Below are 21,727 nucleotides of genomic sequence, written 5' to 3' on the forward strand. Positions count from 1 at the left end.
TTTCCAGACACGGCCCTGGATAAATCATCCAAACAAAGCATCTGTTGGAGGAAAGTTTATTAAAAACTGAGTCAGGATCAAGAGCCAAAGAAAGGTCAACCGACTGGGCCAGAGCAGGCAGACCTCTGAGTCACCGCAGTTTGGCAGGGGCAGAAGGCGCTGGGGGATTGTGCCCCCCGGCCCCAGGTAGGTCAGACGACTCCTCGTGACTCTATGGCCTGTGCCAGGCACTTTCGCATACGTGTCTTTATCTCGGTTGACCTTCTGGGAAAAGACCAGACCTTCCTGGACCCTCTATTTAATGTGACTCAGTCTTCACCCAGGACTTTCTCACAGGCAGACTCACAGTATTTGAGGGGAGAAACCAAAGGAAGTGGGTCCTGTGGTTGATTCAGTCATTACAGGAAGGTGGGCCAAAAGGTAACGGAGGGGTTCAACACATGTTTCATCTTTTCTTTGACCTATTCCCCTCTCACCCCTGCCCCCAGGTGAGTCCTGTCCCCTCAGGTTATCCGGAGCCCCATTTACCTCACCACGCCCCACTGGGGAAAACAGGAGAGAATCAGTGGTGGCCTTCAGCTTTCATATAATCTGCCTTTCTATCGACTATCCGGTGACACCTAAACCTTCCTAGTTGTGCAAACTTAGACATGAGTCCACAGCTGACAACTGAATATTTTTTGCTTTTACCTTCTAATCTATGTTTCAGTGGCAAAGCCAGGCTAATTCAATCACTTACATTTTTACCACATTGTATCCCTTTGTTCCACTAAAAACTGGTGGAAATTAAAAATGGAACTGCTGGAACCAGGAAACTAGTAATAATAAAATTGAGAATGAGATGGGCGAGTACTTAGTATGAAGCTTACACTTCACGATCGCGAGCAACTTAATCACGGGTCCAAGTGCTGAGATGTAATGTTAAAGAACACCTACAAAACAGTGGAAATGCACATTTCGGGGGCTGCATTGTGGATCAAATTGAGGATCCTCAGTGGAATCCCAGCACCCCTTCCTTGAAATCTCTGTTAGGGACCAGCCCATTCTCTGACCCGCGGAATTAATGGTCTCTCCATCCTCGGTCAAGGGCTATCTGCACACACGCTACTTCAAGCCCTTCTCTCCCACCCACCACCACTACCCCAACCAAACAATGCCTCTGAACTCCTGTTACAGAAATTCTGGAAGGCTCTGAGGCAAGTAGAGTCTTCAGGACATATTGTCGAGTTTCATTTCAGGGGCGTTCCAATGAAATAATGGCAAGAAGTGAGCAACTTCCGGTACCATAACAGGGTGCTTGGACTCACAGCCACTGAGTGTCTCAGGGAGAATGGAACATGATCTGAGAGGTGGTAGGACTGGCTTGAGGCTAGAGGAGGGGTGACAGCACGGTCCTCCGGAGGCCCAAGATAGGCCTCAGCTGGGTCTCCCCAGTTCAGGTACTTCCTTCAAACACTCTCCCGGCCTGGGATACTGTGTGGTAGAGTGAGCCCAGCGGAAGGTTATTCCTGACACCTACCTCCCAGGATTAGGCTTCGAAACTCCCTGAGCTCCTCATAATCAAGACCAAGCTGCAAGCGGGGACAATATTCAAAGCCTCCATGGGAGCCGGTAGCCCTGTGTGGATACTCAGGGGATCAGGAAGGCTCGGGGTCCTTGCCTAAAGAAGAGGACACCAGCCAGCAGGCAGGGCAGTACGGTTTGGAAAGTTACTCCAGCTGAGCGCTCACAGCATGGGCCCCAGTCGTGGATGCCGTGGGTCTCAATAGGAGCGCCTGTCTCCAGAGGCATTCTTTGTGTGACTTTAAGAAGGTAGTAGAAAGCTTAGGATTCTCCAAAAACTGTGGGCTGCCTACTGCAAAACGTTCAATGCCGATTGATTTTCTTTCCCCCCTTCAGTTAAAATTTTTTTCCCTGAATATCATGGCCAGAGTTCTTTCAAGTGTATCCTGACTCTTGGGGCTTCTCTGTCTCTCTTCATCCCCTGGAAAGAAAGGGCTTGGAAGGAAGGGGGAGGCTTTGGGGCATGGACTCCACATAAGCCAAAGTGAAGGGCAAAATGCCTGTCTGACCCCCGCAGCCAACAAGCCTTCTCCAGCATCGATAGCAATCTCCAGGTACAAAGCAGAGAAGAGAAAACTGAGGCAGTGAGGGGAACAGAATGAGGAACACATCAGTGGCCATTGCTTTGCTCCTGGGTACATCCAGAGAAATAGCTTCTTTTCCTTAAACTGGCAAATCCTCCATGAGGAATTCAGACTCCCGTGTTATACGGAAACCAAGAAGCCAAGAGTTTACAAACACCTGATTAGAAGGACCCTAATAAGCTTATTACTTCTGGTGATTGTCCCTAGTCCCCGTAATAAAATAGACACATGCTACTCTTCAAGCAGATAAGAAATAAAGAAGGGAGGGAGGGACTAAATAAGAATAATGAAACAAAAAGCAAATATTACACATGAATCTTAGTGACATGTGGCTAAGTGAACTAAGCCAGTCACAAAAGGCCAAATCCTGTATGATTCCACTTATATGCGGGACCTAGCATAGCCAAAATCATAGACATAGAAAGCAGAACATTGAAGGGGCTGTGACAGCGGGGAGGGAGGGTTAGTGTTTAATGGGGACAGAGTTCCAGTTGGGGAAGATGACAAAGTTCTGGAACCAGACGGTTCTAATGGTTGTACAAGGTGAATGTATTTACTGCCACTAAAGTATACAGTTAAAAATGGTTGAGATGGTAAATTTCACATTATATATACTTCAGCACAATGAAAAAATCTTCAAAGAACAAACGTTACATAAAATAAAGAGGGGCTTGACGCTAAGTGAGAACTGGCATATGATGGCAAAGAAATGTGTAACCTTAGGTCACCTCGGAACCTAAATTCTAAAAGACTTGAGGGGGCTCCTCATGACGTAAGATCCCACCAGACACTTTATGCTGTCTGCAGCCTGTCAAGAAGGTCACACAGCCACCTATTCCTGTCCCCCATCCCCCAGACTCCGTCCACTCTGCTCATTCCTGCATGCTAGGGTCTTTGTTCTCCCAACTCACCCCTCCTGCTCCTCCTCCCCCTCCCCAGCCCCTGTCCTGCCCATTGGCTGATTCCCTTCCAGTCCCCATGACCCTTCATTCGGGCCATGCCTTAGTCTGTCTGGGCTGCTATAATGAAGCACAATACACTGGGTGGCTTATTAACACTGGGTGCCCTCATGGTCAGGTGAGGGCTTTCTTTCAGATCACAGACTTCTAGCTGTGTGCTCACATAGCCAAAGGGGGCAAGGGACCTCTTGGGGTATCTTTTACGAGAGTACTAATCCTATTCGTGAGGTCTCCACCGTTATGACCCAATCACCTCACCTCCTCCTCAAAGGCCTCACCTCCCAATACCATGACATTGGGTATTAGGGTTGCAACATGTGAATTTGGGAGATACAACATTCTGACCACAGCAGGTCACTTGTTAGGGTTTGATGTCAAAACCACAGAACTTGGACGCTATCTAAGCCTCAGGTCAGGTCTTTGACAGTAGTTTACAGATGAGTTTACAGCGAATTTTTAGCATCAGAAATCCTCATGCCTTGTTCAAACATAGATTGACCTGTGATAAGGGGACACCGGCTAACTGACAGATGGCTTTGTTTGACATGGACTAGAATTGCGTCATGTTGGTGTGCCAGCTGTGTCTCTCACATGCTTCTAAGAATTCTGGCCTTCATAGGCCAGCTGGAAAAACAAGCGAATTGTTACTTATTTTGATTTGGTGGATAAAGTCTTTCAAGACTGGAGTCCTGCAGGAGGGTAACTAATGTGCAATCCCAGTGGCGCCACACTTGGTCCCCACTAGTCTGTGTGACCTTTAAGTGGCTTCCAGTATCAATGTGCTATGACTGTGGTCATGAAAAAAGTGCCATTATCCTCGCCTGCCCTCCCCGCCATTCCCTGACTTCCGTCTCTGGCCCCACGTATGCTACACTGCATGCCAAACTTCCTGACATCTTAACCGCCACTCTACAACTCTCGCGTCCCATTACCCCAGGGCTCACGTGCTACATCTCTGCATTCAGGGAGTGTTCATGAGAGCCTGTAAGTGAAGGAGGGCCTTCTGGAGAGGTGACGTCTTTCCCTTAAGAAGTAGTCTGATCAAAACAAGCAGCAGACACAGGCCCTCTCACCACAAGTATATACGGTAGCAAGCTTCAAGCAGATGGTCCAAGTGTGATGCATCGTTGTCCCTCTGTAAGCCACCCCGTGCCAACAATGCCATCACTGGTGGTGAACCCACCTTGGCCCCCCACTTGCCGGCTATGAGGTCTCAGTCCGTGTGCTTCAGCATCTGGGCGGAAGAAGACGGTGGAGGCTTTTTGGGTGGCATGTGATATCTCACTTTTTTCCAGAACTTGGTCTTTGCGCACTGTGACTGCTCTGTGAAGTCCCCACTCCACTGGATGGCCCCGTGCTTCTGCTTGATGTACTGAATTGACTCTGGCATGGCCGTGTAGTCCTTGACCTTCTCCAGTTCAATCAGAATGACCTTCATCCCGTCCTGGATGAGCGCATTATAGACTGCGATTTGTTCTTCGGACATGTTCTTTAACAGGTCAAAGCTCAGGAATTCAGGAACTATGATGATGATCAGCCTCCTGCACAGCTTGATGTTTTCATCAATGACATTGGCCACAGCTGGAAATAAAGAAAGAAGAGGCGGATTATCTCATGAGTGAAACAGCCCAGACCTCAGTGCTATTGAGAATATTAGAAAGGGGACCCAGGAAGACAGTGTGGGCTTTAAAATAAAGGTGACTTAGGAATGGATTAATAAACTTGTTTTAAGTTCATTTCTTTATCTTGAAAGAGAGAAAGCGAGCGGGGAAGGGACAGAGAGAGAGGGAAAGAGAGAGAATCCCAAGCTGGCTCCATTCTTGATCTCATGGGGATCTCATGGGGCTCGATCTCACAACTGTGAGATCATGACCTGAGCTGAAATCAAGAGTCAGACACTTAACTGACTGAGCCACCCAGCCTCCCCAGTGAAAGTTTTTTTTTTTTTCAAACATTTATCACATCCTCTGTGAAACCTTCCTGACTTTCCCTGAAAAATTGGTCCTTTGTATTCATAAGTCTTATTTTTTGGTGGTTAGCTGTCACTTTCCTCAGGCTCCACCTTGTGAACTACTCTGAACAAGGGTTTTATCATCCCCAAGTTGATATCTCCAACTTAGCCGAAGGGCTGGTATATATTAGATGATTAACACATTTTTTAAATAGATTTTAAAAGGATAGGGAAAATGTAGATAGCTCAAACATTGTATTAATCTTTATCGGTGTTTTCCTTTTGTGCTTCACAGCTACTTAAAGGCCCAGGACTTATAGAACTAATGTGAAAATGAATAACATCCCCTGATGATTTCTTGGGGAGAGTTCTTGAAATATCCAGCTATGGATGCAACTTGGTCTTTTTTAGCCATAAAGATTAATTTTTATATCCTCCTTATTCCTAGAATATAAAAATAGATTGTGGCCTTCCCAAGATCATGTTCTTCTTCCCTTTGGTTTATTTTTATATTTCTAGTGCCTAGAATATTACGTGGCACATAGTAGGTGCTCAATAAATATTTGCTGAGTAAGTAAGTGACAGAATGTGCTTACGAAGTCTTAACTCTCCCACATGTTTATGGCAAGCGTTAGATCAAATTTTCATTTCCTCATGAAGGATGATTTTATGACTTGAGAAGATGAGGGCTGAGATATAGTTGTAGCTCACCATGGATATGAGCAGCCTACAAATCCAAAGTACTTAGCAACCTTTGCAAACGACCCAGAACAGGCCACTAGCAAATGTTGTAAAGTAATTTTGGTTTCCTTTTGACCAGTAAAGGATGTTTATTTCAAAATTCAGCCATTTATTGTATAGAGTTCCGGGAAGGAAAACTTGCAGGTCAAAAGGGAAACTTTTATCTGCCGAATGTCTCATATGTGCTAAGCTCCATACTGGTCTCCGCTTGGGTTTTGCCTCATTTCATTCTCTTGGCCAAGTCAGGGAAGCATTCTCATCCCCATTTGACAGATGAGACAACTGAGGTTCAGAGAGGTTGCCTGCATAGCCCAAAGCTTCACTGCTGTCCAATGGGAGACATAAATAAATGAATTCTATTTTACTTATGCAGGAAAAGCCTGGGGGGTTGAGGTTTATAAGATCAGCTTTAAACATGAGCAGATTGATATACTCAAGCTGATGGAATACATTCAGCAGTTAGTCTCAAGGGCATGAGGGCAAATGAGCCCTTGTCTCCTTTCAGTCTCTTGGCCAAGGCTGCCAAGAGTCACATTATTTCAACCAGGCATTCCAGTCACCCTCCTGCAGGAATGGGCCCCAGAGATAAGAGGCCCGGTCCTAACTTGGCTCAGGGTCTGTGGGTTGGGGAGGTACAGGACTCTCCATGTTTCCATGGAGAAGGAAAGGAGAGTCCCCCACCCCACCATTTGTAAAGTGAAGGAACAGAGACCTCCCTCTCCCTCTTTATCTGCTGCTTTTATACTTTTGATACTCAAAACTTACCTTGTCCAGGAAATTCATCCCTACCAAATATAAATAATTTGTATCCACACTGCCTCTCTAGCACCTCGGGCAGAATCTTCAACACCAGTGTGTCCACCTCGTGACTCTGGATTTCTCTTTGGGGCTTGGGGTACAAGACATAGGCATCATACAGCTTCCCATCTGAAAAGGAAATGGGATACAGTCGTGGGATTATTCCTACCACATTCTTTTATGCCACCATGGCGAAACTCTGAGCTGCTACCCTGACATCCTTCCCTTGGGCTCATTGACTTTGGAGTGCCCACTGGCTGGCTCAGTGCCAAGCACTGCCACACCAGGCAACTCTCATTCTTTCAGGGCTTGAAACGTTCCTCTTCACTGTCTTTTGCTTGTGTCGTTTCTGAGGGCAGGTTGAATGAAGCGCACATCTTTGTTCCTCGACAGGTGAGGTGTTTTTTTCGTCTGGCTTCTTTTAGGATGTTTGGATTGTCTTGTCTTTGATCTTCTACAGTTTGAAAATGATAGGTCTAGGTGTTTGTTTCTTTGTTTATTCTGCTTGGTACTCTCAGAGGTGTCTGACATTAATTTGGGGAAATTCTCAGTCAGTCGTGTTTCAGATATTTATGTTCCTTTCTCTCTTTCTCCTCCTTTGGTCTTCCCATTACACTTATGTTACACCTTCTCTGGTAGTCCCACACTCGTTGGATATCTTTTTTTTTTTTCAGTCTTTGTTCTCTAGCTTTTCAGTTTCAGAAGTTTCTAGAGTGATATCCTCAAGCTCAGAGATTCTCTGCTCAGCCATATCCACTCCACTAAGAAGCCCATCAGACGCACTCTTCATTTTTGCTACAGTTGTTTGTTTGTTTGTTTTTAATTGCTAGCTTTCTTTTTGGTTCTTTTTAGGATTTTCTTCTCTCTGCTTACATCACCTGTGTGTTGTTACATGCTGTCTGGTTTTATCCATGAGATCCCGTGGCATACTAATCAGGAATATTTTATTTTATTTTTTATTTTTATTTTTTTCAATATATGAAGTTTATTGTCAAATTGGTTTCCATACAATACCCAGTGCTCATCCCAAAAGGTGCCCTCCTCAATACCTATCACCCACTCTCCCCTCCCTCCCACCCCCCATCAACCCTCAGTTTGTTCTCAGTTTTTAAGAGTCTCTTATGCTTTGGCTCTCTTCCACTGTAACCTCTTTTTTTTTTTCCTTCCCCTCCCCCATGGGTTTCTGTTAAGTTTCTCAGGATCCACATAAAAGTGAAACCATATGGTATCTGTCTTTCTCTGTATGGCTTATTTCACTTAGCATAACACTCTCCAGTTCCATCCACATTGCTACAAAGGGCCATATTTCATTCTTTCTCATTGCCACGTAGTACTCCATTGTGTATATAAACCACAATTTCCTTATCCATTCATCAGTTGATGGACATTTAGGCTCTTTCCATAATTTGGCTATTGTTGAGAGTGCTGCTATAAACATTGGGGTACAAGTGCCCCTATGCATCAGTACTCTTGTATCCCTTGGGTAAATTCCTAGCAGTGCTATTGCTGGGTCATAGGGTAGGTCTATTTTTAATTTTTTGAGGAACCTCCACACTGTTTTCCAGAGTGGCTGCACCAATTTGCATTCCCACCAACAGTGCAAGAGGGTTCCCGTTTCTCCACATCCTCGCCAGCATCTATAGTCTAATCAGGAATATTTTAAATTCCCAGTCTGATAATGCCAACATTCCTGCCATATCTGGCTCTGATGTTTGCTGTCTCTTCGAATTGTGTTTTTGCCTTTTAATATGACTCATACTTTTTCCTGATAGCTGGATAGAATGTGCCAGGTAAAAGAAAGTGCTAAAAAAAAAAAAAAAACGCCCTTTAGTAACAGGGTGGTGAGGTGTGCAGTCTATGGTCCCTATGATTAGATCTCAGTCCTTCAGTGACTCTGGATTATGAACTTCACAAGCATTGCTCAGTTTTTTATCCCCACTTAGGTGGGGCAGGATGGCTAGATTGGGCTGGAGTTGGGTATTTCTCTCTGCACAGGTCAGTTAGGCTCTGATAACACCCTAGCAGGTAAGGCTTTCATTAAGTAGTTTATCCTGAGGGCAGGCATTGTTAATAAGAACACAGTGCTCTAGGATATTTCAGAATGATTTTTCTCCTCCCCTTCTGGGGGCAGAATATTTACTGTCAGAGCCAGGTCAGACTTCCAGGAGGTAACACTCACAAAAGTGTGGGTTTTGACCCCTTCTGACTAGGTCCTTGTGAAGATTTTAAGTCTCAGATTTGTCCATATTGAGCCTCCAGTGATTTGTCAATTACAGTTCAGAGTTTCCTACCCCATGGACATCGATCTAGGAGGAGGATGGTCTTTTCACCATTATATAAGCATCACTTCAAGATGACGCAGCCCCAATTGCAACCTGACTCCTTTGACTCTAAGTCCACCACTCCCTGTGGTGAAAATGAGAACTGAAGGCAGGAGTTTCCATGGGCCCTGTGCAATGGCGGACTTTCGTAACTGTACCTGGCAAAACCAACCAAGTCTCTCACAATTCAGACCCATTAGTGAATTCCATCACTGCAATTGCGCATAGCACTCTAGAGACCAAGCCTCTGAGCAGACTCTAGGAACTTCCTGTGTGAAACTGAGAAGCGAAACACGGCAGCACATTTCGTCATCACCGGGATGAGCCAAGCATTTATTGAGCAACTAACCACATGTAACAGTCACTGTGCTCACCTGCGTACAGATGAACAAGACACATCTAACTGGAAAGACCATTCACAGACTTGGAAATAGAAACACGAGGCATTGCAAGATAACAAATGGCCTCATGAACTGGAGAAACAGAAAGAAAAGAAACTTCCCCATGGCCTGGAGCTCTTGAGAAAAATTCACAAAGGATGTAGGGCAGCTCCTGGATATTAACGGACTTAAGGAAAAAAATGGGCTGGTAGCGGAGGGTAAAGAGATCAAGGAGAGAGAGTTTGAGAAGGGCATGGAAGGGGAATGTTTATGCTCTACTCAGGGGTCACATGAACAAGTAAGAAGCTTTAGCATGCTAGAAGGCTTGAGTGACCATCTCATTAGAAAAATGTGATTTTTGAGGGGTGCCTGGGTGGTTCATTCGGTTAAGCATCCGACTCTTGGTTTCGGCTCAGGTCATTATCTCGAGGTTTCCTGAGTTTGAGCCCCACATCGGGCTCTGGCGCTGGAGCTCGGAGCCTGCTTGGGATTTTCTGTCTCCTCTCTCTCTCTCTCAAGGGCCCTCCCCCATTCGCATTGTCTCTGTCTCTCTCAAAATAAATGAAAATAAACTCAAAAAAAAAAAAAAAAGAAAATGTGATTTTTGACCTTCGGGCTATTAAGAAATTCATAGCCAACCTAACAGGAACCGAAGAGAGAGCCATCCCTTTCTATTCCTCTTTTATGGAAGTTTTTTGGATTGAATAGACTTGAAAAGAAGGGTGGCTCTAAGCCCAACAAAAGAAGGTAGAATTTTATATTCGTTTAGTTTTTGTCTAAAGACTGTCCCCCAACTTAGGATGGTTCGATTGATGATTTTTTGACTTTATGATGGTCTGAAAGCTATACACATTCAGGAGAAACCATACTTCACATTTTGAATTTTGATCTTTTCTAGACTAGCGATATGTATTCCTCTCCTCTCTGTGATGCTGGGCAGACCCAAAAGCCACAGGTCCCAGTCAGCCACGTGATCTGGAGGGTCAACAATCCATATACAGACAACCATGCGATACCCATACACCTGCTGTTTTCCACTTTCAGGGCCATATCCAGTCAATCACATGAGACAGTCAATACTTTATTATAAAATAGGTGTTGTGTTAGATGATTCTGCCCAACTGTAGGCTAATGTAAGAGTTCTGAGAACGTCTAAGGTGGGCTGGGCTAAGCTATCATGTTCTGCAGGTTAAATGCATTGAATGCATTTTCAGCTTATGATATTTTTAATTCATGATGGGTTTATTGGGATGCAACCCCCATCATAAATCAAGGAAGATCTGTAGTGAAAATGTGCACAGAACTTTAGAGTTTCCATGTAGCCTTTTCTCATTTTCCATAAATTCTCACCCCAACCACTGACAACCTTCTGGTCTCTGCCTACCCTTCCTGGTCATCCTGTGGAAAATGGTAATATACACACATGTGCACACAGGCACACTCTTCCTCAGTCTCTCTACCCCCTGTAATAAAAGGAAACTGTGTGAAAATGGGGGCTTCTTTTGGTGTGATTCTATCTTCAGTGTCTGGAGCAAGAAATGGGACAGAGGAGGTCTCCATCAGTCACTGCCAAATATCTGCATGGGGCTTGATTTTGCAGAGGCTCAAGGAGGTTACATCTATGTAGGAGAGAGAGAAGTTTTAGATCATGAGCAGATTTTGCTTTTTAATAAATCAGGGTCACATAAGTCACGTGCCAAAGGGATGATTAATTTGTGTCTAGAGTTGGCAAAAAACCAACCGACTAAAACTCCTTGTTCAATGTCTTCAATGTTACTAGTCTATACCACTACTCCATAAGTGGATATTTTTCTGTATCAAATTTAATGTCATACACTTGATTTTCTAAAGCTGGGGGACATGTGAATTTTTTTTTTAAGATTTCATAAAGGCTTTATGCTTTTAAACACTTTAGAAAGGAATTAAATCTTCTCACTTAAAACTATGATAATATTTATCCTTTTTATGGTAAAGGGGTGGTTGGCTTGGTACTTTCTTTGCCACATAACAGAGCTTCCCCACTGAATACAGTATTTCCTGGTCTAGAAACTACAACAAACATCCATGTTCATCACCACCTCTGTCGGAACCCCTGCCACCGGTGTCTCTCTTCCCTCAAGCTGTTTCTCTTTCTTCCTTCTCATACAAACAATAAAATGAAATAAAATAAAATAAAATAAAACAAAACAAGATAAAATAAAGTAACAAAATGAAAAACTATGTTAAGTGAACTCTCTCCTCTTTTTTTTAATGTTTATTTATTTATTTATTTTGAGAGAGAGTGTGTGTGTGAAAGGGAGAAGAGCAGACAGAGAGGGAGACAGAGAACCCGAAGCAGGTTCTGTGCTGACAGTGGAGAGGCCGATGCAGGGCTCAAATGCAGGAACCACAAGATCATGACCTGAGCCAAAGTCAGACGCTTAACCGAGTCACCCAGGCGCCCCCTGAATTCTCTCTTTTGACAGCGTTCCAATTCCGTGTTTTTATATGAGGAGTGTGAACATACAGCTGCTCTGTGCTGTGCAACGTGCAGACTTTGGGACAGAAGAGACCTGGGCAGCGAAGGACTCACACTTTTTAAAAACTCAAAATATAAAATGCTCCCAATTTTTCAGTCATCTTTTTTTTCTTTCGAAGCTTTTGAGTAGAAACGCTTATGTTCACGACTTGTTCTCAAAACGTAGTGGGCTCTTGTCACTTCCAAATGATCAAATCATAACTGATTGACCCGATATAGCAAAAAACCAAGCTGACGCCATTTTGCTTTTCACATCCGCCTGCAGTTTTGAAGGGCCGTCTTAGCCGACTGCCTGCCAGCACTGCACGGTTGTGTCTCTCACAGTCACAGTAAGGGTCACGTTTATACCTTCAGATTGCAGGTAAGGAAGCTGAGACAGACAAGGCCGCGCGTTATTTCTCCAGTCTTTCAGCTGCCAAGTACACAGCTTTGAGTCAAACCCAAGCCCACCGCCCCTCTGGTGTGGCTGAGATGAGAACTGGGAGGAGGAAACTTCACAAAGTTTCTCCCTGATTAGTCTCGTGCAAGTGGGTCAGACAGCATTTTTTACAAAAATAGCCCTAGCAGTATTTCCAGTTCCACATGCTCTTTCAGAACGGACCACACCCCCCCACAAAGAGGTGGAATCTACTTCCACTCCCTTAAAATTGGCTAGGACTCTATAGCTGCCTTGGCAAATAGAATGTGGTAGAATTGACACTAGAAATTTAGGGTCTGAGTCATAAGAGAAAATATGGCTTTTCCTGGCTCTCTTGTTCTTGAAACACTAGCCCTTGGAAGCCAATCACCACGCTGTGTGGGCTCCTGTGGGCTTCAGGAGCCCACACCGAGAGACCACAAGGAGAGGCTGTTGAGAGAGAAACCGAGGCCACCAGCTGATGGCCAGAATCAACTGCCAGTCCTCCAGCTGGGTCCCCAGACATCATGGAGCTGGGACAGGCCATCCCCTCTGTGTCTGTTCACATCCTGACCCACAGAACCCATTAGCAATACAGATGGCTGCCCTGTGCCACAAAGTTTTGAGGCAACTTGCTTCCTAGCCATAGTAAATGGAACAGCAATTGGGAAAGTGACAATGAATGGCAATAGATAATGATGAGTTGGACACCCCCCCCCCAACTGTCTATTTCACTCAAAAATTGTGGAAATGTAGACCTACTGGTAAGCTTTTTGAGAAAATGGCCTGCTGGCAGATACCCCCATAGCCTGCCTCTATATAGTGGTGGGGTAACAGTTCATGAAGATTCTGGCCACACTTTTTTAATTTCCTGAGGAGGTTCAGCCCTACTTTCGATGTTAAAGCATCTGCATACGGCTTTATTGGCTCTCGGCAAAAAATACAAAGTTTGTTTGCATAAATTAATATTTATGACAGATCGCTTAAAGATTATTCAAGCCCTTACTTTCTTTTCTTATATTATTGCTAAATCTCCAACCTGATCAAACTGGACCAATGGAGAAATCAGATAGAATCCATCTGGCCTTCAGGTGTTTTTACTAAATTGCATGAAGTTTGGCATTTTAGCCTTAACATGGAAGACACTAGAAGAAAAGCCACATTAAACATGCTATGACATTTACCATGGGAAGGCTGTTGCAGACAAGGTTCATTATATTACACCCTTGAAAAAATAAGGCCTCCCTACAAAAACTTTTCCTTGGAAAATTGTCCCAGACAAAGCCATGTGCTGTCACGAGCAACTGAAGGGTATTTGTGAGAAGCACACAATGAATCTTGTCATTGCTTTGCCTTTACTTCTAAAGCAAGCTCATCTTTAAAAAGTGTCCAAGATTTGTCATTAATTCTACCCCCAAGCTTTATTTTATCGTTCTACCCTCTGTTCACTGTACCTGCTTTGTTTGTTTTTCATTGTTGTATTCTCCACAAACCTATCTGGAAGCAGGTGAGGCATACACAAATCTCTCTAGGAGATGTGTAAGAGCACTCTTATAGTCTTACACACACTTGCACAGCCTGGAAGGAAAATTTTTAAAGTAACTCCTCTAATTTAATAGAGAACATACAGAACTCATGGATATTAGGGCTGTCGATGACTCAATAAAACTGAGTTATACACACCTATTACTCATGTTATAAAGCGTAACTAATCGCATTGGAGTAAATAACTTATCATAAGAAAGACACACTTCATCTATTTCCTCATTTGTATTTGCCACCCATTACTCCACAGTTCCCAAATAACTCAGGAAATATCCCTAAGGGATACAATACTTGGAAATAACATCTGGGACAAATCGTAAGTCTCATCGCTAACTCGTTGTCAAAGCCAACACTCAGAGAGGAATTACAGGGGTAGTTCTCATAGACGGAGCTGTAGAGATTAATCATAAAGTACGCAAGTACTCCTCGGAATTAAGAAAAAAAATAGAACCCTGGCTTGACTATGAGCCCCGATGTCCAAATTCTCAGCCCGAATTTGGGCTATAGCCTGCTCCCAGCAGAGGGTGGGGCTCCCTGAGTCTGTCATCTGCTCAGCTCCCCACCCCCCCACCGCTCTGGGTGAGTCACTATTCCTTTTATCTCTTCCTGCTAAACTCCACCTCACCAGCAGACAGCTGCACAGGCCCTCAGCTCTCAGACTCCTGGGAGTCCCAGTGAGTCCGGGAGTGAGCCACACACCAGGGCCAGAGATCTGGAAACACCACTGAAGTCTCTGCAGTTCCCTGTCAGGCAGTAAACAGAGGGCAGCTGGACCACTCACGTGTGGGTGTCAGAAAAGACAAGTGGTGATGCACTGGTCCCCTGCCCCACAGGCAGGCAGGAGCGCGGCCAACAGGGAGACTCTGCAGGGACTGCGGCCCCAAAGAGAAACCCCACGTTCAGCTGACTGTCCGCAACCTAGAGTCGCTTCAGGCTGCGCTGGACACACAGAGTCAGGTTTCCGCGACTGAGCTGTGCCACCAAAAGAGAATGCAGGGGTGCCTGGGTGGTTCAGTCGGTCAAGCATCCAACTTCAGCTCGTGAGCTCAAGTCCCATGTCAGACTCTGTGCTGACACCTCAGAGCCTGGGACCTGCTTCAGATTCTATGTCTCCCTCTCTCTGCCCCTCCCCTGCTCGCTCTCTAGCTCTTTCTCAAAATAAATAAAAAACTTTATTAAAAAAAAAACAGGGGCGCCTGGGTGGCGCAGTCGGTTAAGCATCCGACTTCAGCCAGGTCACGATCTCGCGGTCCGTGAGTTCGAGCCCCGCGTCGGGCTCTGGGCTGATGGCTCAGAGCCTGGAGCCTGTTTCGGATTCTGTGTCTCCCTCTCTCTCTGCCCCTCCCCCGTTCATGCTCTGTCTCTCTCTGTCCCAAAAATAAATAAACGTTGAAAAAAAAAATTAAAAAACAAAACAAAACAAAACAAACAACCCATGATGGTGGGAAATGCCTTCTCCTCGGAGTTTCAGGATCTCACAGGCATTTGTATGTTGAGTAGTGCTGGCAGGACAGACGCTTCGCAGACCAAACTGAAACCCAGGGCAGAGTGGCAGGGGCAGCTGAGGCTTTGGCCTTCGGACAACAAGATGCCCCTTGTGCCCCAGGTCCTTGCTCAGTGCTTTCCTGGACTTGAACTCAGTTGTTCCTACAATACTCTGTGAGGCAGGCTCTGATCATTTTCTCTCCCTCCCTCCCTCCCTCCCTCCTTCCTCCCTTCCCTCTCTCCTTCTTTCCTTCCTCCCTTCATGTTTCTTTCCATTCTATTGCCCAGAGAGAGAAGAACCTTAAATACTTTCTAAGATCACACGGGAGTGAGTAGAGAGCCAAATGCAAACTCAGGTCTCTCTCCAGCCTTGAGAGTCCTCTGACTCTTAAATCTTTCAGGTACCAAGCACAGGGCCTAGAATGAGCTCCAGCCGCAGGCAGCTCATCACTCCTCATGATGTAAATTCTGTTCATGTGCCGACCATATTGAAGATGCATCGCAGATGGGGAGCCCTTTGTCACTCCAGGAGAAATTGTCTTCTTTTGGAAACACCAGAAGATGTGAGAACGGCTCTAAAATGGTCACAGTAGGACCTGGAAGATGATTTGCTCCTGTTGCTTTGTAAATGTTTGCTCAGTCACCACTAGCCTGCAAGCCTTATTTAACTGAACAACGCTGGTGACCACAGACCAATTGTTTCCCTGAGGCATGAGAAGTTCCAGGAAGATTCTTTCCTTCCAATTTGCCAACAACATGAAAGGCAAGCTAGTAAAATATGTGAAAGTATATTTACAATGGGTATACGGATGAGCAACAACCAAGTATGAGGCATTTTTCATTGGTTACCCACACTTACCTTCTTCGATCTCAGTAGAAAGGAAGGCACTTCGATACCAGAGAACAATGTCAATCTTAAAAATGTTGTAGATGTACGTGACAGACACTGCTGCACCTATCAGGGTGACAAGCCCTCCTATCAAGTAAGCTTGAACATCCGGGGCTACAAACGACAGCAAATAAATACATAAATAATCAGATAATAATCATAATACAAAGGCTCAATTATACACTTTACTTATACAGATCACATTACAAATACCAAATGGAAATGTGTGAGAGGTCAACGAGGATACTGCTTAAATATTTTTTTTTTACAGTTAAATAACAGGTATATGGGAGTAGAATAATCTAGCGTGGACCATGAATTTCAGGAAGCAAATGTGCTCTTGGGAACCTGGGGAAGGAAATCCTGCAGAACTCTCGCTTCTGATGGTGGATACAGCATGGTTCTGAGGCATGAGAACTGCTTCCAAAACACACACAACCAGGTCTTACTTAGTCAACACTAGACTCTCCAGAGGTAGACCCTAAGCGTGTGTATTGGAAGACCTGGTGGTTCTCTTGCACATTCCTGATTATTCCTGTTATAACTGCTTCCACAGGCACCAAAAATTGAGCAGCAGGATGTCTGTCATAAAGAGCCGTCAACGGCCTCCCCTGAAAGCCAACTCTGTTGTCTCCATAAGGCTGGCAGAGAGCCAGACTGCCCCCTTTGTGCCGGCAAGGTCTGGGTTGGGGGCCTGCCTGCAAGGCACGATCTCAGAAAGGGCGTCTACCCCTGCTCTGCTTGTGAACACCACTGCGGAGCAATTATGGCAAAAGCAGTGGGTGGGAGATGACCAAGAAGCAGAACCAGTTCCTCTGGAATGTCAAGTCCCTAAAGACATGCTCCCACATCACCGCTGCCACCACCACCACCACCACCACCGAGAAGAGGAACACAGCCTTCTCCCTTACCACAGCCCAAATCAGTGCTGCCACGGAAGGAAGGAGGCTCTAGGAAGGAGAGAATTCGAAAAGTGGAAGAGGACAGAGGAAGAGAAAATCTCTCCATTCTTAGAACCCGCCGCATACACCACTTCCTTCATCAGCCCCTTCCTGATGCTCTAGTCCCCACTAGAAGGTGTGTGTGTGGGGGGGGAGGATGGCCTGGCTTGGGGGGGGGGGTAGGTATAGGGGGGGTTCTCTTTTCTTTGAACTCACAGAGCACATTCCTTTTTTTAAATACTCTTTAAAGATCTTATCACAACCTGCCCTAAGTCACACCATACTGCAAACAGTCTGAGGTGGAAGACATCTCCATGCACCACTGCATGTCTTTAAATAAATGGCACAACAAAGCATCGTGACTAAAACACATTCTGGGTCAACAGAAATAGCAGCCCACTGATTAAATCCCAGCACAACCAAGTGGATCTGCTCTGCACGCTGGTGCCCAATCTCATCCTGACCATCTGTTTGAACCTCTAGCTTCTGTTAGATAGATCTGCCCTTCCCATCCATCCTCCACCTCTCTTTGTCCTTCCCCAACTCTTGGAACAACAACGCCACCCCTCCCTTTAGGAGGACCCATGTCTGGGAACCTGTAATGTATAGACTTCATGGATCTTGATACTGTAATGGTCATGATAAGAAAACCATGTTGTGCAATATTTATGAGATTCATAAAGCTCCTGGTAAGTAGACAGGAGTGATGGCCAGAAATTCTTGAGTTGGTCATTCATCGCCTTCAGGAGTGTTGATATTATCTGCTCTGGAAATGAGTTTAAAACCATCACATTTCGGGGCGCCTGGGTGGCTCAGTCGGTTAAGCATCCGACTTCGGCTCAGGTCATGATCTTGTGGTCCGTGAGTTCGAGCCCCACGTCGGGCTCCGTGCTGACAGCTCAGAGCCTGGAGCCTGTTTCAGATTCTGTGTCTCCCTCTCTCTCTGACCCTCCCCCGTTCATGCTGTCTCTCCCTGTCTCAAAAATAAATAAATGTCAAAAAAAAATTAAAAAAAAAACAAAAAAAAAACCATCACATTTCCAAACAGGAAATGAATGCTGAGTTTTTCTACTGACTATCACTCTGCTGCCTCATGCCAAGTGCTTAATGCCATGCTGTTTTCATGTGTCTCCTTGTCATTGTTTTGAGCCCTCCAAACAGCATGTACCCCACTGAACAACTACCTGGGAGTTTTAAAATAAAGTACGCTGCTGACACTCCAGCATGGCAAATGAAAGGATGGCCATAATCTTCCATTTTCACTTCTGAGAAGGTTATGTTCACTGTGTAAAAAATATGTTTCTGAAAAGAAATGTGAGATCTGTAAAAGAAAAGAACCACGCAGTTATACATGAGTCATATTTACCCAACCTACTGTACCATCTTCAGTCTAGAGAATAAAAGTCTCTCCCACAGAACACTTTGGGCCATCCTGTTACCCTAAGAAGGCTTCACGGAGTGGCTCAGTGAGGTGTGTGGAAATTTTTCATTTTCTTCTGGAAGGTGACAAGGCAGTGTGGCTCTGTTAATTACAGATAGCATCGTCAGCCCTCCAGAGCCTTGGCCTGGTCCTCTCCACTTATCCTAACTTATCAACCCTGCAGGGTTCAACACAATTTCTCCTGCCCTCTGCCTTCAGTAGTCTTGATTTATACCACCCAATTTAAACAATCACAAATTGGGTTTATACCACTCAATTAGCTAATGATTAAGTCCTATCTCCCCTAAGAGTCCCCGTGTTGCTGCCTCTTTTGCTACTGAAGCCTAGAAGGTCTATAGCTCATGTTATAACTAAACAGGAATGAGGCTGGTTTTAAGTTGGGAGAAATTGATCTTGTTGCATGAAGGCCATACTTGGTGCTTTGCCTCATGTGTCTGACTAGGGTGTAAGCAGGATTGAACACATGAACACCTCACACCCCCTGATTCAAGAAGGTTTGGCTGTGCATAGCACTGGCAAGATCTTTGAGAGACAAAGCCAAAAGGAGTAATGAGGGATCAGTGAGAAGCATCTAAAAAAAGCAGTACTAGCATCAAAACACTTCATGTTTATTTTATTTTTGAGAGAGAGAGAGAGAGAGAGAGAGAGCGAGCATGAGTGGGGGAGGGGCAGAGAGAGGAGGGAGACAAAGAATCTGGAGCAGGCTCCAGGCTCTGAGCCATCAGCACAGAACCTGACATGGGGCTCGAACCTACGGACTGCGAGATCATGATGTGAGCCAAAGTCAGCACTCAACCAACTGAGCCACCCAGGCGCCCCCAAAATAATTTAAATGAAGAAATTCTTGCCAACTTTTAGGGAAGTCAGAAAAACACAACACCTACTCAAATCCTTCTCTGATTCGTTTGGATTCATTGTAGTAATCATCCACCAAGGTGTCATTGACTCTCCAGGATCGGAGATTTGTATTATCCCTTGTGTCTGTTATATTGCAGTCTACAGTAAGAGTAGTGCCTGTAAAAAACAAATTCATAAATATTACATGGAAAGTCTATAAAAAATGATCAGCTAAACAAAACCTCTTGCTTCTGAGCCTGGAATATGTTTTGATTACCAAAAATACCCCTTGGAGTTCAACGTTAATCTACTTTATTCTCTCCTTGGACAGAAATAATAGGGGACAAGTGGCCTTCCAGGGTGTTTAAACAGCCGAATATCTGGCCAATGTCTTCCACAGTATTAGGGACACAAATACTAGTTCTAGTCTTAGGAAACTTAGCAAAGAACTTTAAAGTTTACAAAGTATTTCACACACATTGTCTCCTTAGGTCTTCATATCCTCAAAACTATACTACAATAAAAAAAAGAGGAGGTGCTATAAGGTCCATATTACAGATGAGAACACTGAGGTTCAGATAGATTAGTGACCTGCCCCCAAGGTCACACATTAGAGAAAGAAATGAGACATGAACTCTGGTTTTCTAGTTCCAAATCTTCCAAATACTTTACCAATCGTGACCCCTATCCTGACTCCACACATGTCCACAAATTATATTTAACAATTTTATATTTTTATTTTATTTTTATATGTATTTATTTTATATTTTTCTTTTGTTTGGTTCTATGAGCCTAATAAATTCCATCTATTTACACGACATAAAAAGTTACTCTGTTTCTAAATAGTCTACTTCATGTTTCTTTATTCCAGCTGGAATTAAGGTTTTAAAAAAAAAAATTCTCAACTATAACACATGTATAGTACAAAGTATAGAATATACATGTAAAGTGCATATCCATACCACCTTCACCCCATCAAGAAAATGATATGGGGGGGTGCCCGGGTGGCTCAGTCGGTTGAGCGTCCGACTCTTGATTTCAGCTCAGGTCATGATCCCAAGGTCATGGGACTGAGCCCCACATCTGGCTCTGTGCTGGGAGTGGAGCCTGCTTGGGACAAGAGTGTCTTAACTATTAGTCAGTCTTTACATTTCCCTACCAACATTATAAACAGATTCAGCAAAAAATGAAACTCTATTGAGATTTTGGCTCTCCCTCAAAACCAAGGAAACGGGTTTAAGAGTTCAGTCTTGAGTGTGTTATTTCTTCTACAGGTTTCTAAAGATAGATTTTTAAAAATCAGATTAAGGATGTTCCCTTACATTCATAGTTTTAAAGGAAGTTTAAAAAAAAAATTCTGGGGCACCTGGGTGGCTCAGTCGGTTAAGCGTCCGACTTCAGCTCAGGTCATGGTTTCACGGTCCGTGAGTTCGAGCCCCGCGTCGGGCTCTGTGCTGACAGCTCAGAGCCTGGAGCCTGCTTTGGATTCTGTCTCCCTGTCTCTCTGACCCTCCCCCCATTCATGCTCTGTCTCTCTCTGTCTCAAAAAAATAAAAATAAAATAAATATTTACAAAATTTAAAAAAAAATTCTAGTTTAGGTGTTCATGGTTTTTGGTGTCTATGAGGTGAATATATTATTTTTTTTCCTTTGGTTTGTTAATGCAAAAGAAAAGAATGAATTACCTAATAGGAAGCAGCTTGGCATTGTTTCATGTAAACCCAACTTAGGCCACAAGGTAACATTCTTTAACATGCTGTTAAAATAAATTTGCTAAAAATGTGCTTAGAGTGTTTCATCTGTGATGATGAATGAGATTGGCCTGAAGTTTGCTTTGTAACAACGTTCGTTTGGGGTTTGAGGGTTAAGAGTTTCCTGACCTAGTATAACGAGTTAATGACTGTTTCCTCTTTTTCTGCTCTGTGAAACATTTTGTTCAAATTTGCTAAATGTCTTTACTAACTGCTTTGTAGAGCTCACGGGAAAAGCCAACTAGATACAGAATTTTGTTTGTAGCAAGATTTTTAAATTTATAGTCTTATTCCTATTCTGAAATCTTGTGCCAGATCCTCTGTGCTGATTTTTATATAAAATGCCCATTTCTTTTTAGATTTTCAAATTGGCACTAAGTTGTTCAGAATATCCTTTTGTGATCTTTTTCGTGTGTATATGATCTACAGTGATGGCCTCTTTTTCCTTCAGATTGTCCCTTCCCTCATTTCTTAATCATCCAGGGGGCTACCATCACATCCCACTTTCAAAAAAAACAACTTTTTCTTTGTTAATCACTCAACTGCACGTTCATTTACTATTTCACTATTTTCTGCTATTACTTTTCACTTCATCTCTTCCATTTTTTTTTTTAATTTTTTAAAAA

At 44.1% G+C, this 21,727-nt stretch overlaps 1 protein-coding gene across 13 annotated transcripts in view; it reads right to left on the reverse strand.

Annotated features, from left to right (window-relative positions):
• Positions 1-1,054: 1,054 nt before the first annotated feature.
• IL1RL2 (interleukin 1 receptor like 2) overlaps positions 1,055-21,727 on the reverse strand; it is a 44,605-nt gene continuing 23,932 nt past the window's right edge. For 11 of the 13 annotated variants that reach the window (XM_047854399.1, XM_047854409.1, XM_047854403.1 and 8 more), the window contains 5 exons: positions 19,398-19,527; positions 18,257-18,393; positions 16,102-16,245; positions 6,564-6,725; positions 1,055-4,687 (listed from right to left, as the gene is read on the reverse strand). In XM_047854399.1, coding sequence (XP_047710355.1) covers positions 4,320-4,687; positions 6,564-6,725; positions 16,102-16,245; positions 18,257-18,393; positions 19,398-19,527 — 941 coding nt within the window. In that variant the 3' untranslated portion in view covers positions 1,055-4,319. Of the gene's footprint in view, positions 4,688-6,563; positions 6,726-9,808; positions 10,917-15,472; positions 16,011-16,101; positions 16,246-18,256; positions 18,394-19,397; positions 19,528-21,727 lie in introns of those variants that run through there. The other 2 variants (XM_047854410.1, XM_047854408.1) reach the window with 2 other exon arrangements.

The sequence above is a fragment of the Prionailurus viverrinus genome, chromosome A3 (genome assembly GCF_022837055.1).
Source record: "Prionailurus viverrinus isolate Anna chromosome A3, UM_Priviv_1.0, whole genome shotgun sequence".
Classification (NCBI taxonomy): domain Eukaryota; kingdom Metazoa; phylum Chordata; class Mammalia; order Carnivora; family Felidae; genus Prionailurus; species Prionailurus viverrinus.